Source organism: Polypterus senegalus, chromosome 5 (genome assembly GCF_016835505.1).
Source record: "Polypterus senegalus isolate Bchr_013 chromosome 5, ASM1683550v1, whole genome shotgun sequence".
Lineage (NCBI taxonomy): Eukaryota > Metazoa > Chordata > Cladistia > Polypteriformes > Polypteridae > Polypterus > Polypterus senegalus.
In genome coordinates, this window is record NC_053158.1 from 182,918,373 (window position 1) to 182,933,841 (window position 15,469).

Below are 15,469 nucleotides of genomic sequence, written 5' to 3' on the forward strand. Positions count from 1 at the left end.
AATTATCTCTCTTAAAAAGTCTCATCTCGTCTTTCTGTAAAAGGTCTCGTCCCAAGATTTTTTTATATAATAGAGAGATATATAATTTTGGCATGAATATCCCCTAATTGGGGATGACACTGAAGTGCTTCCTTTCAGGATGGAGTAGCTTCACAAATATTCCTATGTCTAAACTTACAATGGCCTCTGCCTGCTCAGTCAAACAAGCTTAAGAGTCAGGAGATGAGTGAAGGCAAGGGCACAAGCTCATCTTGTGAGGAGGAAGAGAAGGTCCATTGACTGTGGAAGAAGGCAAATGGGAGGTGGGAAAGACAGAGGTTCATTACATTCTTGAGAGGATAGTACTATACTGTAGGAAGTCCCAGAAGACCACTTTCTTTCGTTTCCTCTTTTTTGCATTGTGTTCATTACTTCTATTATACCTACCTTTCTGTGCTTAATTCTATTAATAGTCTTCCTATTATTTATCCAATTTGTTGTGATGCCTTACTGCACAATATAAATATAGATATAGTGTAGCTATGCATTCATTATTAAACTCATTTAAAGCCTCTGAGGGGTGACAACAACTAGAATCAAACCTGCAGCATTGAATTGCAAGGTAGTAACCAACCTTGGAAAGGTACATGCCATTTTTAAATATAAACACCAATGAACAAAACTGGACAGCAAGTTCAAAGATTAAGGAGAAAAACACATCTCTACTTTGGGTGAGTATAAACAGTAGTTCAGAGGTTGTGGTACTCACATGTCTGCCTGCTGGGAACCTTGCGCAGCTTTCTGGATTCGTGCCATATAGTACTACAGTCATCTTGTAACTTAAAGAAGCGAGGCTTCCTCCAGGAGTTTGACTTTACTTTATCCAGATTGCTGCCCTTCAAGAGAAACTGAAGGTGTTCATCATCCTGCAACCCTACAAAACACAAACACAAAAGGCATCAGTGTCACAAGCAGACTCAACAAATGCTGGCCTTTTTACAGCAGAAGCTTTCATGCAGTGCCATCTCAGTGCCTACTCACAACTATCAGGGTAGCTGAAGCTCATAAAAATCACTCTCAAGACTTAGTTTGCTGTACATTTTTAAAGACGGGAATGTCAAAAAAGACTGCAAAGTGGGTCATGTGACCTGCTTGGTGGCCCGCCTAGGCACTACTACCCTTCACACTCAGCTCTGTTTTAGTATTTGTATTCTGCTCCTCGTATGGAAGTGTAAGCTTGGAGACAAATGGATGATCTTGAATTTCTATCATGCCACACCATAAGCTCAAGTAGCACTGCAAGCAGTAAGGCATGATTCAGAAGCACAAACCTGACTTCAACTTGTCATTCATTTTCTTCTGCATAGACATTTTGAGCAGAAGCTTGGCTCAGCCAAAATAAGCAGAAGATAGGAAGCAGCCCCGGATAGGACATGATGGGCCAATTTTGAATATTTTTATGCTGTGAGAGCCAATCAGAAACCCTGAAAAATCCCCCCACACAACGGGAATCAAACTGGGATAAAAGAGGCATCTGCTGAGCTACATTAGGTTGTACTTCATACCTGAGTCTCCCCTTGCCCAAACCATTGGAGGAGTGCGCCTTAGTCTGTCTATTGAAAGTTCTCTTAACATATTCCTTTTGCCAAATCTTTTAACATTTTCCTTTTTGGTGCTTGAGAGTAACACACATGACTTTAGTCATGCTCATTGTAACAAGTGCTCAGGGTTAAAACAAAAACAGCCCCAAAAGGACAGGACTGAGACTGTCTTGGCAGCTATTCTATTAATATGCTATGCTCCGGGAGACTTGGTTTGAATCCTGGTCTTGTCACAGAAGTTAATGCATTCTTTTCACACACATGTGAACCACCACTTCTTCACTCAGTTCAGCTATTTTGCCAAAACACTTATTCCCATACTGAGTCACAAAACCTGCAACTTATTCCACAACCACTGGGCTCAAGGATGGAACCAATCCTGGAAGGGGCTTTGCTTTAGTGGTACCCCTGTAATAGTAGAGAGTACACCAAAATTCTTACATACATGTCCACAACTTTCAACTTCTCTTGGAAGTCATGATGAACATTAGTATTAGTATACGCCACTTTATTTTCTTTAACATGATGTGCTCTCTACCTGTTGTGGCATGCGGCTGGGGGTGGAGCCCAGCCGGGATGCCCAGGAGGACCGGAGGAGGGCGTGTGCCTCCTCCAGACCACGAGGGGGCGACCGCCCTGGTTGTGTTGGGGTCCACGGGTAGAGGGCTTGGAAGCCCAACCCTGTAGGGGCCCGTGGCCACCGCCAGGCGACACCCCGGTGCCTGAAGAACCCTGGACCTCAGCACTTCTGCTACACCAACGGGCCCCTACCAGCAGGCACCCCGGTGCCTGAAGAACCCTGGACCTCAGCACTTCTGCTACACCAGGAAGTGCTGGGGGGAAGAAGACTGGGGACACCTGGAGGGCTTCCGGGTGCGCAGCCGGCACTTCTGCCACACGAGGGTGTGTCCGCGGGGGATTGCCGGGATGCAGCTGGAGCCCATCCGGGCTGGTATTTAAGGGGCCGCCTCCCTTCATTCAGTAGCGAGAGTCGGGTGGAAGAGGACGAAGCTGGAGAGAGAAGGCATCGGTGACTGTGAGGCCTGGACTCTGGGGGATCGGTGCTGGAGGCACTGGGTTGTGCACTGACAAAACTGTAAATATTACTGTAAATAAAATGAGTGTGTTGGGTGCGAAACCGTTGTCCGTCCGTCTGTGTCAGGGTCCCGTTCCACACTGTCTACTGTATTTGTCAAATTCACTCATGCACACACACACCCATACTCACTAATATGGGGGGTCAGTCATGTCAAATGTCAAATCACCATACTGCACACAGCTGTGGAATTGTGGAAGAAACGGGATACACTCACTCTCAGGGAAACTAACCTAGCAGGCATGTCAAGTCAGGTTTACTGTCACGTGCATACAGTATAATGAAATCAATACTTGTATGTCTCGGCAGAGAGTGACAACAAAAATATTATATTAAAACAAAAGTATTATAGATAGATAGATACTTTATTAATCCCAAGGGGAAATACTTAGCATGCAACAATATTAAGTATATAAACAACTAGCCATGGTACCTGTTAAAGACAGATAATATAAAAATGTAAAAATACCTGTTATATGTTGCCCTATGTGTACCTTCAAGACAGGTAATATAATTTAAAAACATCTTCTATCACAATTCTACGTGTTCCTTCTCTGCCTTTCCTCCATATCTGCATGTGTGAACGTCTATTAACCGGCATTCCTTTTCTCGAGCACGTCCCTGTAAAGCTGGCTCCCTCAGACTCGGTCTTTATTTTTGAGGCGCCTTCCTCATCTCCTGTCCAATTTTACACTTTGTATCTTTGAAGGCGACTCTCTCAGTGATTGTCCTCGTGTGTCTCATACTCGCACTTCCTCTTTGGATGTGTCAACATAGCCACCTCACCAATCATACCCAAGCTAAACTGACAAATCAGATTGCTCCAAGGAATTGAACACACAGACTAGTGTTTTATTATATAGTAGATTATATACCACTACCCAGAGTACCCACTGTTGTTCAGGTATACTGTATCAGTATAATTAACTAAGGCAAAAAAGCAAATATATATATATATGGTATTTGTTTCTTAAATGTCGACTTTTTTGTCATTGCTGGTTGGTCCTGTCCATTTCCTTCACTACCTCTCTGCTGTCTTACGCTGGAAATTTGTTCATTTTGTGTATGATTAGATTGTATAAATGTAGAAACTCCTTGCTGGGTTGCCACTTCTTTAAACTTCCTGGTTTAGTGTTCCAGAGGTTTAATTCCACATTAATAAAGTGGATAGCTTGTTGAAAAATTGAATCTCTGATATGACATGTAAGTTTGGCAAAATTCCTGTTTTTGTTGTTCCAGCTATTGAATCCAGATTCATGATGGAATTTCTAAAACCCCATAAACTTAAAAGTAATATGCATGAAAAATGTTGTGAACATTCACTTAATTATTTTGGAGTAATTGATTGTTGTTTTGTATCATTGGCCATCCCATTACGACTCCCCAGTAAAATTCTTGAAACATTACAAAATTACATGAAATTAGACATTGCTGGTTCTGGGTTGGTCCTGCGTTATATCACAATCCCCCATTCCCCAAATCCCCCCACCCACAGTTGTTTTCGCTCAGTCACCACTGTAAGAAAGTAGATTCTGACCAAACAATATGCCAAACTGAGTACCAATGGTTGAACTGTTTTGACGTGAAAACCAGTTTTAGTTCTGCACTCGATTTGGAGTAATGCCTCCACCATTACAATCAGCCTTCCCAATGAAACTTTTGAACCACCATGTAGCCTTCACGGGCCTTGACTTTATGTTAGTTTAGCTTTATTGTACTGTAAATGCAAAATTCCAAAAATTTGCAGTAACAAATAACTTTTTGGTTGTCCAACCATTACAACCCCACTTTAAGATGGCATTTTTTAAATGCAATATAACCTGCATTTTAAGAATAAAAACCCATGTACGTACAAAATTTAGCAGAAATTGGTTCATCTGTTTTTCAGCGAACAAACTGACAAGGTGGTCTAAGGGTTAAATTGAAGACCTCTGTATGCGAAGCATGTACCATCAAATAAAGCCAAAACATTTAAAAGGCATACACAGGATATTAATATTTTATTTATATAGATCTATACCATTTGTATTTGTCTTTGGGGTGTGAACTCTCCTACAGTCTCCTTGGGCTGGGACGGAGCAGCACTGACCACGGTGACGCTGTGAGAATAATTCTGTCATGTCAATGCTTCAATATAAATCGTCAGTGATCTCCTACGTCTCATTTAAGATTAATTTTTTATAAACAGTAAATACTTTTATTGTTATTTACCCTGCTCAAATAAAACCAGCGTCCAGGATGGTGACCAAGAGAACATGTCCTCTAATGACACATTAATAATACTGAGCACACGCATTGAAGATAATGATCTGCTTTTATTCATTCTAACAATAGCTGACTCTGTAAAGCAGGTTTGTCATGTGTGTCCCTTTGAACTGGCTACAAGAAACAGGATTGTCAAGGTTGGTCTGCTGGTGAGCTCATTGAAAGAAAGGTGTATTAAGCTTTGCAAGTTAAACTTCCATTGCATTTAATAGCCTTAGTAGAAAATAGGAGAAAGTAAAGCATTTAACTGCTGAGAGACACAATGAGATGAGTGATATTAGTGGCCTTTAAGGCAATGACTGAGATCAATGGTGACCACAGAAGAACTGCATTTAGAGAAGAAATAAATGACATGTTGAGTTCAGTGAGCTCACAATCAAAGGAGACAGGGGACTTCTCACTTGGATTAAAATGAACACTGCAATTCCAAAGTGATGGTCATTCTAGTCTTGCACTTAATCTCCAACCCCAGAACCCTGCCTTGGATGAGTGGGTAGTACAGAACATGAAATCATAATATTCACATTGATTGGTCACTTTGTTCATTTTGTGTTAATGATGAAGATGTTATTTGTATAATCTGCAACTTAAATGATTGCCTAAACCTGTGGTAGTTTTATAGATGTGAAAAGGAAAAGCTGACAGGCATGGTGAATGTTACACATTAGGTTTAAAATCTGCTGTTTGGAGGAGAAGATGAAGGAGGTGAGGAATGAATATAAAGAAGTAGGGAGAAGAGGAGAAAGAAGAAGAGTGGGATTAGGAGATTGAGAAGATTAAGAAGGAGAAACATGTATGATAATGAGAGGAGATAAAAGTGTGAGTAACAGACGTTAAGATGGAGTGATGATGGTGAAAAGAAGACACATCAAAAGAGATAAAGCTGAGTGATAACAGAAGAAGAAAAAGAATGAATTGGAGGATGAGGAGATAAATGAGATGAAGAGAAAGAAGAATTGAAGAAAGGAGGACAATGAAGAAGCAAGGACATGAAGATGTATGGAGTTTAATAAAGGTAGTGATGATAGTTACATTGAAAAAGGGAAGGAAAAGAAAGAAAAATAAGAGGATAAGGAAGAGGAAATAAATCTATTTATTATAATAAAAAAAATTCTGGGACAAGATGAGACTTCTTAGCCTGGGACGAAACGTGACTTTTTCAGAGAGATACTTTCAAGTCTCACGAGACAAGACTTTGTGCCAAGAAATTTAACCACGCCCGGGGCCGGAAATAAAAGACAAAGAGTAGATGACAAAGTAGACCGTCATGAAGAATTCAAAAACGTTGGCGCGATACACATGCAGACCAGGTTGGAGAACATGAAAGTACTAAAATTCAAAAGTCTTAAAAAAATGGTAGTAAAGATCGCATTAGTGCAAACAAACGGAAATTATTACTCGGTGAAATAACAGAACAGCGAAAAGAGATTGAATATATTATTCCGATTTAAACTTTTTTTTTTATTATTAATTTTATTACAATCCATACATAGCAATCAAGTTTATTGTTTTCTATTTGTGTCCAGGTTCTTATCGCCTGTATATTTGCCGCCCAGTAATAAAACTGGAAGTTAGGTAGAGCCATGCCGCCTTCTGCCTTTTGTCTTTGTAGGGTAGCTCTTTTGATGCGTGGATGTTTTGAGTTCCAAATAAATGAGGTTATTGTTGAATCTAATTGCTTAAAGAATGATTTATTAATGTATATTGGGATGTTTTGAAATAAAAAAAGGAGTTTAGGAAGAATATTCATCTTAACAGTGTTAATTCTTCCAGCTAGTGTGAGATGAAGGGTTGACCATCTATGCAAGTCTTGTTTAATTTTTTCCATGCAGACGACGAAATTTTGTTGATAAAGAGCTTTATGTTTACTTGTGATGTTTACCCCGAGGTATTTAAACTGTTCTGCAATGATAAAAGGTAGGGTGTCTAATCTAATATTATATGCTTGAGAATTCACTGGAAAGAGTACACTTTTATTCAGATTAATTCTGAGACCAGAGAGCTTTTGAAATTCTGTGAGTGCTGCTAAGACTGCAGGCACAGAATTTTCTGGGTCCGATATATACAGTACCATGTCATCTGCATATAATGAGATTTTCTGTTCCAGTCCTTCTCTGCTAATCCCCTTTATCTGATCAGTATTTCGACAATGTATTGCCAGTGGTTCAATGGCAATTGCAAACAGCAGGTGACAAAGGGCATCCTTGTCTTGTGCCACGTTCTAGTTTAAAGTAGTCTGAGCAAATGTTATTGATGCAAACTGAAGCTTCTGGGTTAGTATACAGTAATTTAATCCATGCACAAATGTTGGGCCAAACCCAAACTTCTCCAAAATAGTAAAAGGTATTTCCATTCAATCATGTCGAATGCTTTTCTGCATCCAATGATAATAATATTTCTGGGGTGTTTGATTTAGTTGGTGAGTATATTACATTAAACAGGGTCGAAGATTTGAAGATAAGTGTCGGCCCCTAATAAATCCAGTTTGGTCTTGTGATATTACTGAGGGAGCACTTTCTCCATCCTTCTAGCTATGATTTTAGAGAGTATTTTAACGTCGTTATTCAGAAGTGAAATTGGTCTGTATGATGCACATTGTAATAAGTCCTTATTTTGTTTTGGAAAGACAGTGATTAGTGCTTGGCGAAAGGTTTGTGGAAGAGATTGGTTATCTCTGGCTTCTGTAAATGTTGCTAATAGGAGGGAGCTAGCTGAGCGGAGAATTTCTTGTAAAACTCTGCAGGGTAGCCATCAGGGCCTGCTGCTTTTCCACCTTGGGTGACTTTATAGCATCCAGTAATTCTGATAATGACGGAGGTTTATCAAGTTCCTCCACACTAAAAGCGTCAATTTGTGGTATCTGTAATGTATCCAGAAATGCATTAGATTGTATATTGTCTTCTTTAAACTCAGTAGTATATAGGGATTTATAGTAGTCTCTAAAGTGTACATTATATTTTTGTGTTCGATGATTTTATCTCCGTTAGTGTTAGTGATTACGAGATTGCGTTGCACATCTTGCTTGTGAATTTGTTGCTAAAAGCTTATTAGCTTTCTCTCCATGTTCATAATAATGATGTCTGGATTTGTAAATTAGTTGTTCAGTTTCTTTAGTTGTCAAGAGGTTTAATTCTGAATGTAGAGCCTGCCTCCTCTTATGTAGAGTCTCGCTTGGTAGTCTGGCATGTTCTTCATCTATTTTAGTAATTTCGCTTTTTATCTCTGCTACTTTCTTCGCTGGATTTATTTCTGTGGGAAAGATATGAGATAATCTGTCCTCTTAAGAAGGCCTTAAGAGTTTCCCAGAGTATTCCTGCAGAGATCTCAGGGGATGTATTTGTCTCTAGAAAGAATTCATTTGTTTGGATATAAATTCAGTACAATTCTCGTCAGCTAATAGAAGCGGTTGAGGCCATCTGCGGGGTGAGTGTATGGGGCTTAGTAATTTCAGCTCCAAGATCATAGGAGCATGGTCTGAAATAACAATAGCATCGTATTTACAAGATTTAATCTTAGGCAAGAAGTTATTATCTATAAAGAAGTAATCAATCCTTGAGTAGCAATGATGTACTGGTGAGTAGAAAGAATATGTTCTTGAATTTGGGTTTAAAAACCTCCAGGGATCTGATAAGTTGTGATCAGTTATAAACTTTGTAATTATCTTTGCGGTGTTAGTTGCGTTCCCCTGTGGAGGAAGTCTTATCTAAAAGTGGATTTAGAACACAATTAAAGTCCCCAGCCATTATAAGTTTATGAGTGTTCAGATTGGGAATGGATGCAAATAAATTTTGTATAAATTCCTTATCATCAACATTAGGTGCATAAACATTTATCAAAATCATTTTACAGTTAGATAAGTCTCCCATGACCATCACATATCTCCCTTCAGGATCCAATACTACATCTGATGCTACAAATGGTACTGTTCTATGTATGAGAATTCCCACCCCTCTAGTTTTCTTTGTAAAACTAGAATGGAACATTGGCCAGTCCAGTCTTTTGCAGCGGAACTGATCCTTACTTAGTAAGTGGGTTTCCTGTAAAAATACTATTTTAGCATTTAGACCTGTTAGGTGAGAAAGTACTTTCTTTCTCTTTAATTCATGATTCAGGCCTTTAACATTCCAGCTTACGAAGTTAACTGTCCCATCATGGAGACACTGATTCTGAGTTTTTGATGTCATTTTATAGTCTTAACTGGAAGTGAAATAGTTTAGGTCTTAATTTCCTATTTCCCCAAGAGTTGTTGCCATGCAGCTTATTATTACGTTGATAGTTATAATTATAAAGATTGAGATGATAGATTAGGTATAGATCCAGCCTGCTCTCTTTCTCTTTCCCCCTTAACCCACCACCCTCCCTTTTTGCCTCCCCAAGTGAGGCTAAAACCCACTTCACAGTCCCAGTCCTCTGACATACCCAGAGACAGAGCACGTCCAAAGCACAACAAGCCCCCATGCAGAGGCGCTTTAGGGTTAAAAGATAGAGATATCCCGATTTAAACTTTAACTCGGAGACTTGTAGATCGTCTAATTTGGGTTGCCATCAGAGAAAAGTAGCATTTCTTCACAATGAAGAGGCGTAACGATGAGAATTAAAAGATTTGTTGTTTGGTGAATGTGAAATCCATGTACGCGAGCAGCTAAGACGTGAAGTGGCTGACACATAGTGTAGGCCGGGGGGGTTGGCAAGCAGAGCAAGATGGGGGCAAAGCTCCTTAATGAATATAAAAAATAAAAACAGATAAGGGAGACAACACAGAACAATAACGTATATCAGAATGGTGACATGGAGAATGTAACAAAAGATGATGATAATGATAATCATGACAATGATGGTAAAGGATGAAGAGACAATGATTAAAGAGAAGAGAGAATAAAGGAAGGATGATAAAACAAAAAAGTTAATGAGGAGATAAATGATGATGAAGAAGAAGAAGAAATGGATTTTGAAAAGGAGGTCAAGGAAGAATGTTGTAACGAAAGTAATGTAGAAAGTAGTGTAATGAAGGTGAATTATGGAATTGAATAAACATGATGATTATGATAATGAAGGAGTACAAGGAGGAGTCCCAAGACAGAGACAAAGATTTTTGTTATATGACAGATGATTTCCTACCAACTGCAAGGTCTCACACTGCAGTGGATAGCCAAGCAACTATAATGTGTCTATGCATGCCTCATGATCTAGTGGATAAAGTATAGTCGCCAAACTATTCTCTTCATCCTTTCACCACAGTTTTCTTTTGAAAAAAATGCTGGAGCTATATAGTTATTTCACTTTGTACTACACCTGGCAGCAAGCATTTGACAGGCATTTGTATTTCTGATATTTTCTCTGTGTCTCCACTTCACAGAGTATAATCTGTAGTATTATTTGCCACACACATAAAGCCTGCAGCGAGGCATTCCTTATTACACAGCAACTTTGTGCTCCCCACACCTCAACTCCTGTTGCTGTTTTATCGGTGTATGTGAGCGGCTGCCACTTTTCCTGTTGCTGCATGCTTTCTTTTGCTGAGCAGGCACAATTAGAAGCAGTAATCATCAGAGCGCACCGTCAAGCCCATGGAAGAAACAGCAGGCTCTCGCGCTGCACGCTCATTTTTCTGCTGGAGGGGAGCTGAAATGTTGGAATGTTGGCACGTGTTCACTGTTTTCTGGGCACATGCTCATCTTGAAGGAAGTTTACCATCATTCCAGATGTTGCAGTTATGGTTTTCTACATGAAAGCCGTCAGCGATACCCCACCCCCCTCTTACTTTAATGGCCAACCTTGAAGAAGATAAAGTAAGTATATGCTGTAAATGAGCTACCCTGCTGAAAAGACTTTTACTAATGTTTGAAAGGTTGCATATGTCAGGCTGCTGTACAATACTTTTAAATGTAATTGGGGGTTGGGGGGGGCACACAGTGTGCATAGACTCAGTGCAAGATGCTGACTCATTGAGATCCAAACTTCAAGGGGCAAGCTTATAAACTGATGACAACTAACACTTTCACTGTAAGGAGTATTACAGTGTCTATAAAATGTATTCACCCCCTTGGACTTTTTAAAGTTTTATTGTTAAACAACTTTTTTGTAACTGATCAACAGAAAAAGACACTATAATGTCAAAGTGAAAACAGACCTCTGCAAAGTCTTCTGAATTAATCTATACTAATAAAAGGCAAAGCCCTGACTGACTCACTCACTCACTCACTCACTCACTCATCACTAATTCTCCAACTTCCCGTGTAGGTGGAAGGCTGAAATTTGGCAGGCTCATTCCTTACAGCTTACTTACAAAAGTTGGGCAGGTTTCATTTCGAAATTCTACACGTAATGGGCATAACTGGAACCTATTTTTCTCCATATACTGTAATGGAGTTGAGCCTCCCACGTAATCACGTGAACTGACTGTCAACGCAGTACATAGAAAACAAGGAAGAGCTGCAAAAAGCGCTGAAGAAAACATGCATTATATAATTGAGAAGACAGCGAAACAATAAGAAGCGAGCGAGTGACACATACAAGCATATTCATGAGTGCTGCTACTTTGGAAACAAAGCACGGTGTAAACCTAAAGTTTAAATTAAGTTCATAGACAGGCTGCCGCTGCGTTTGTCATGCCCACGCTATCGGGATACAAGTTTAATGAGAGGGCGCGGGGTATAAGCGAGAGTTTTGATCACTTTGTAACTAAGTTAAAATTGCTGGTGAAGGGCTGTGCTTATGCAAATTCGAGACTGTGTTTGTGGGGGATTGACAGTTAAGGCGGGTGGGGGAGTCACGTCATCATCTCTCCTCCCATTCACCTCATTTCGCTCTGAGCTGAGCTCTGCAGCTAACGCGGTCTTGCGGAAGCAACTTTGTCACGCTGCCACCAAATACTCACAGAAAAATCCACAAGTTAATACACACGCTGTCTCTAGAGTTTCTCCACACTGAATCCTCCAGGCACTACTTACAAAAAGGTTACATTGACAATCATGTTACGTTATTTTTAAAATGTTTCCTTTTCTTAGCACAAGCACAGCTGAGAAGCTTCAATGCATGTGCTCCATAACACGTTAAAAAATAACGCATTTAATCACACTTTGCATTCCAAGCAAAGGGGAACTTCTCTCAATGCATGATTTCCTGGTACACCGATTCCATTGATGCACACATCAGAGCTACAAAAATATAAGAGTCGGAAGAAAGCGCATTACTAGGACTGATTGGAGGAAAATTTCATTTCAAAAGACTACCCGATGGAAGCCTTGATAAAAGCGTGGTTTTGTGCACATATATATACTCAGCAAAAAAAGAAATGTCCTCTGACTTTCAACTGTTTTTACTTTCAGTAAACTTAATGTGTAAATATTTGTATGCACACTAAAAGAGTCAACACCATAAGACATAAACTAAAAAAGGTTTCACAATGTGTCCCTGAATGAAGGGAGGCTCAAAATCAAAAGTACCAGTCAGTATTTGGTGTGGCCACCAGCTGCTTGAAGTACTGCAGTGCATCTCCTCCTCATGGACTGGACCAGATTTGTCAGTTCTTGCTGTGAGATGTTACCCCACTCTTCCACCAAGGCACCTGCAAGTTCCTGGACATTTCTGGGGGGAATGGCCCTAGCCCTCACCCTGCGATCCAACAGGTCCCAGACGTGCTCAATTCCTTCGACAATAAACACGAATCCGTCCATCACCCCTGGTGAGACAAAACCGTGACTCATCAGTGAAGAGCACTTTTTGCCACTCCTGTCTGGTCCAGCGAAGGTGGGTTTGTGCCCAAAGGCGGCGTTGTTGCTGGTGATGTCTGGTAAGGACCTGCCTTACAGCAGGCCTACAAGCCCTCAGTCCAGCCTCTCTCAGCCTATTGCGGACAGTCTGAGCACTGATGGAGGGATTGTGTGTTCCTGGTGTGACTCGGGCAGTTGTTGCGGCCATCCTGTACCTGTCACGCAGGTGTGATATTCGGATGTACCGATCCTGTGCAGGTGTTGTTACACGTGGTCTTCCACTGCGAGGATGATCAGCTGTCCTTCCTGTCTCCCTGTAGCGCTGTCTTGGGTGTCTCACAGTGCGGACATGGCAATTTATGGCCCTAGCCACATCAGCAGTCCTCATGCCTCCCTGCAGCATGCCTAATGCACATTCACGCAGATGAGCAGGGACCCTGGGCATCTTTCTTTGGGTGTTTTTCACAATTGGTAGACAAGTCTCTTTAGTGTCCTGCGTTTTAGAACTGTGACCTTAAATGCCTACTTTCTGTAAGCTGTTAAGGTCTTAACGACCATTCCACAGGTGCATGTTAATTAATTGATTATGGTTAATTGAACATGCATGAAGAACATTGTTTAAACCCTTTACAATGAAGATCTGTAAAGTCATTTGGATTTTTAAAACATTATTGTTGAAATACACAGTCCTGAAAAAGGGACGTTTCTTTTTTTGCTGAGTATATATGTATATATATGTGGATGTATATGTATATATACTGTATACATTTGTGTATATGTATATATATGTTTGTGTGTATGTGTGATATATATATATATATATATACACACACACACACATAATATATATACAAAAGTATTCGCCCCTTGAACTTTTCCACATTTTGTCACATTACAGCCACAAACATGAATCAATTTCATTGGAATTCCACGTGAAAGACCAATACAAAGTGGTGTACATTTGAGAAGTGGAACGAAAATCATACATGATTCCAAACATTTTTTACAAATAAATAACTGCAAAGTGGGGTGTGCTAATTATTCAGCCCCCTTTGGTCTGAGTGCAGTCAGTTGCCCATAGATATTGCCTGATGAGTGCTAATGACTAAATAGAGTGCACCTGTGTGTAATCTAATGTCAGTACAAATACAGCTGCTCTGTGACAGCCTCAGAGGTTGTCTAAGAGAATATTGGGAGCAACAACACCATAAAGTCCAAAGAACACACCAGACAGGTCAGGGATAAAGTTATTGAGAAATTTAAAGCAGGCTTAGGCTACAAAACGATTTCCAAAGCATTGAACATCCCACGGAGCACTGTTCAAGTGATCATTCAGAAGTGGAAGGAGTATGGCACAACTGTAAACCTACCAAGACTAGGCCGTCCACTTAAACTCACAGGCCGAACAAGGAGAGCGCTGATCAGAAATCCAGCCAAGAGGCCCATGGTGACTCTGGATGAGCTGCAGAGATCTACAGCTCAGGTGGGGGAATCTGTCCATAGGACAACTATTAGTCGTGCACTGCACAAAGTTGGCCTTTATGGAAGAGTGGCAAGAAGAAAGCCATTGTTAACAGAAAACCATAAGAAGTCCCGTTTGCAGTTTGCCACAAGCCATGTGGGGGACACAGCAAACATGTGGAAGAAGGTGCTCTGGTCAGATGAGACCAAAATGGAACTTTTTGGCCAAAATGCAAAAACGCTATGTGTGGCGGAAAACTAACACTGCACATCACTCTGAACACACCATTCCCACTGTCAAATATGGTGGTGGCAGCATCATGCTCTGGGGGTGTTTCTCTTCAGCAAGGACAGGGAAGCTGGTCAGAGTTGATGGGAACATGGATGGAGCCAAATACAGGGCAATCTTGGAAGAAAACCTCTTGGAGTCTGCAAAAGACTTGAGACTGGGGCGGAGGTTCACCTTCCAGCAGGACAACGACCCTAAACATAAAGCCAGGGCAACAATGGAATGGTTTAAAACAAAACATATTCATGTGTTAGAATGGCCCAGTCAAAGTCCAGATCTAAATCCAATTGAGAATCTGTGGCGAGATCTGAAAACTGCTGTTCACAAACGCTGTCCATCTAATCTGACTGAGCTGCAGCTGTTTTGCAAAGAAGAATGGGCAAAGATTTCAGTCTCTAGATGTGCAAAACTGGTAGAGACATACCCTAAAAGACTGGCAGCTGTAATTGCAGCAAAAGGTGGTTCTACAAAGTATTGACTCAGGGGGCTGAATAATTATGCAAACCCCACTTTTCAGTTATTTATTTATAAAAAATGTTTGGAATCATGTATGAATTTCGTTCCACTTCTCAAGTGTACACCACTTTGTATTGGTCTTTCACGTGGAATTCCAATGAAATTGATTCATGTTTGTGGCTGACAAAATGTGGAAGAGTTCAAGGGGGCCGAATACTTTAGCAAGCCACTGTATATATATATATATATGACAGCAACACTCATGACAATGTCAATCATGTTACGTTATTATTAAAATGTTTCCTTTTCTTTTTCATTACTTCTTTAACACACTACTTCTCCACTGCGAAGCGCGGGTATTTTGCTAGTTACAAATATAAACACAAAATAATTGATCACACATCCCTACGGTGGGCTGGCTCCCTACCCGGGGATTTGCTCCTGCCTTGAGCCCTGTGTTGGATAGGATTGGCTCCAGCAGATCCGCGTGACCCTGTGTTGGATAATGACTGACTGACTAATTGATCACCCAAGTTTTCAACCACTTCAATATATCACACCTAAACCATTTTACTGGTGCCGCCAACTGGTTTTGGAAGTCATAGAATTA

General features: G+C 40.5%; 1 protein-coding gene across 2 annotated transcripts in view; it reads right to left on the reverse strand.

The window, feature by feature from the left end:
• Positions 1-15,469, reverse strand: part of plcd1a (phospholipase C, delta 1a) — a 156,455-nt gene that overhangs the window by 81,001 nt on the left and 59,985 nt on the right. For both annotated transcript variants that reach the window (XM_039753704.1, XM_039753703.1), the window contains exon 2: positions 749-913. In XM_039753704.1, the coding sequence (XP_039609638.1) occupies positions 749-913 (165 nt within the window). The remainder of the gene's footprint in view (positions 1-748; positions 914-15,469) is intronic.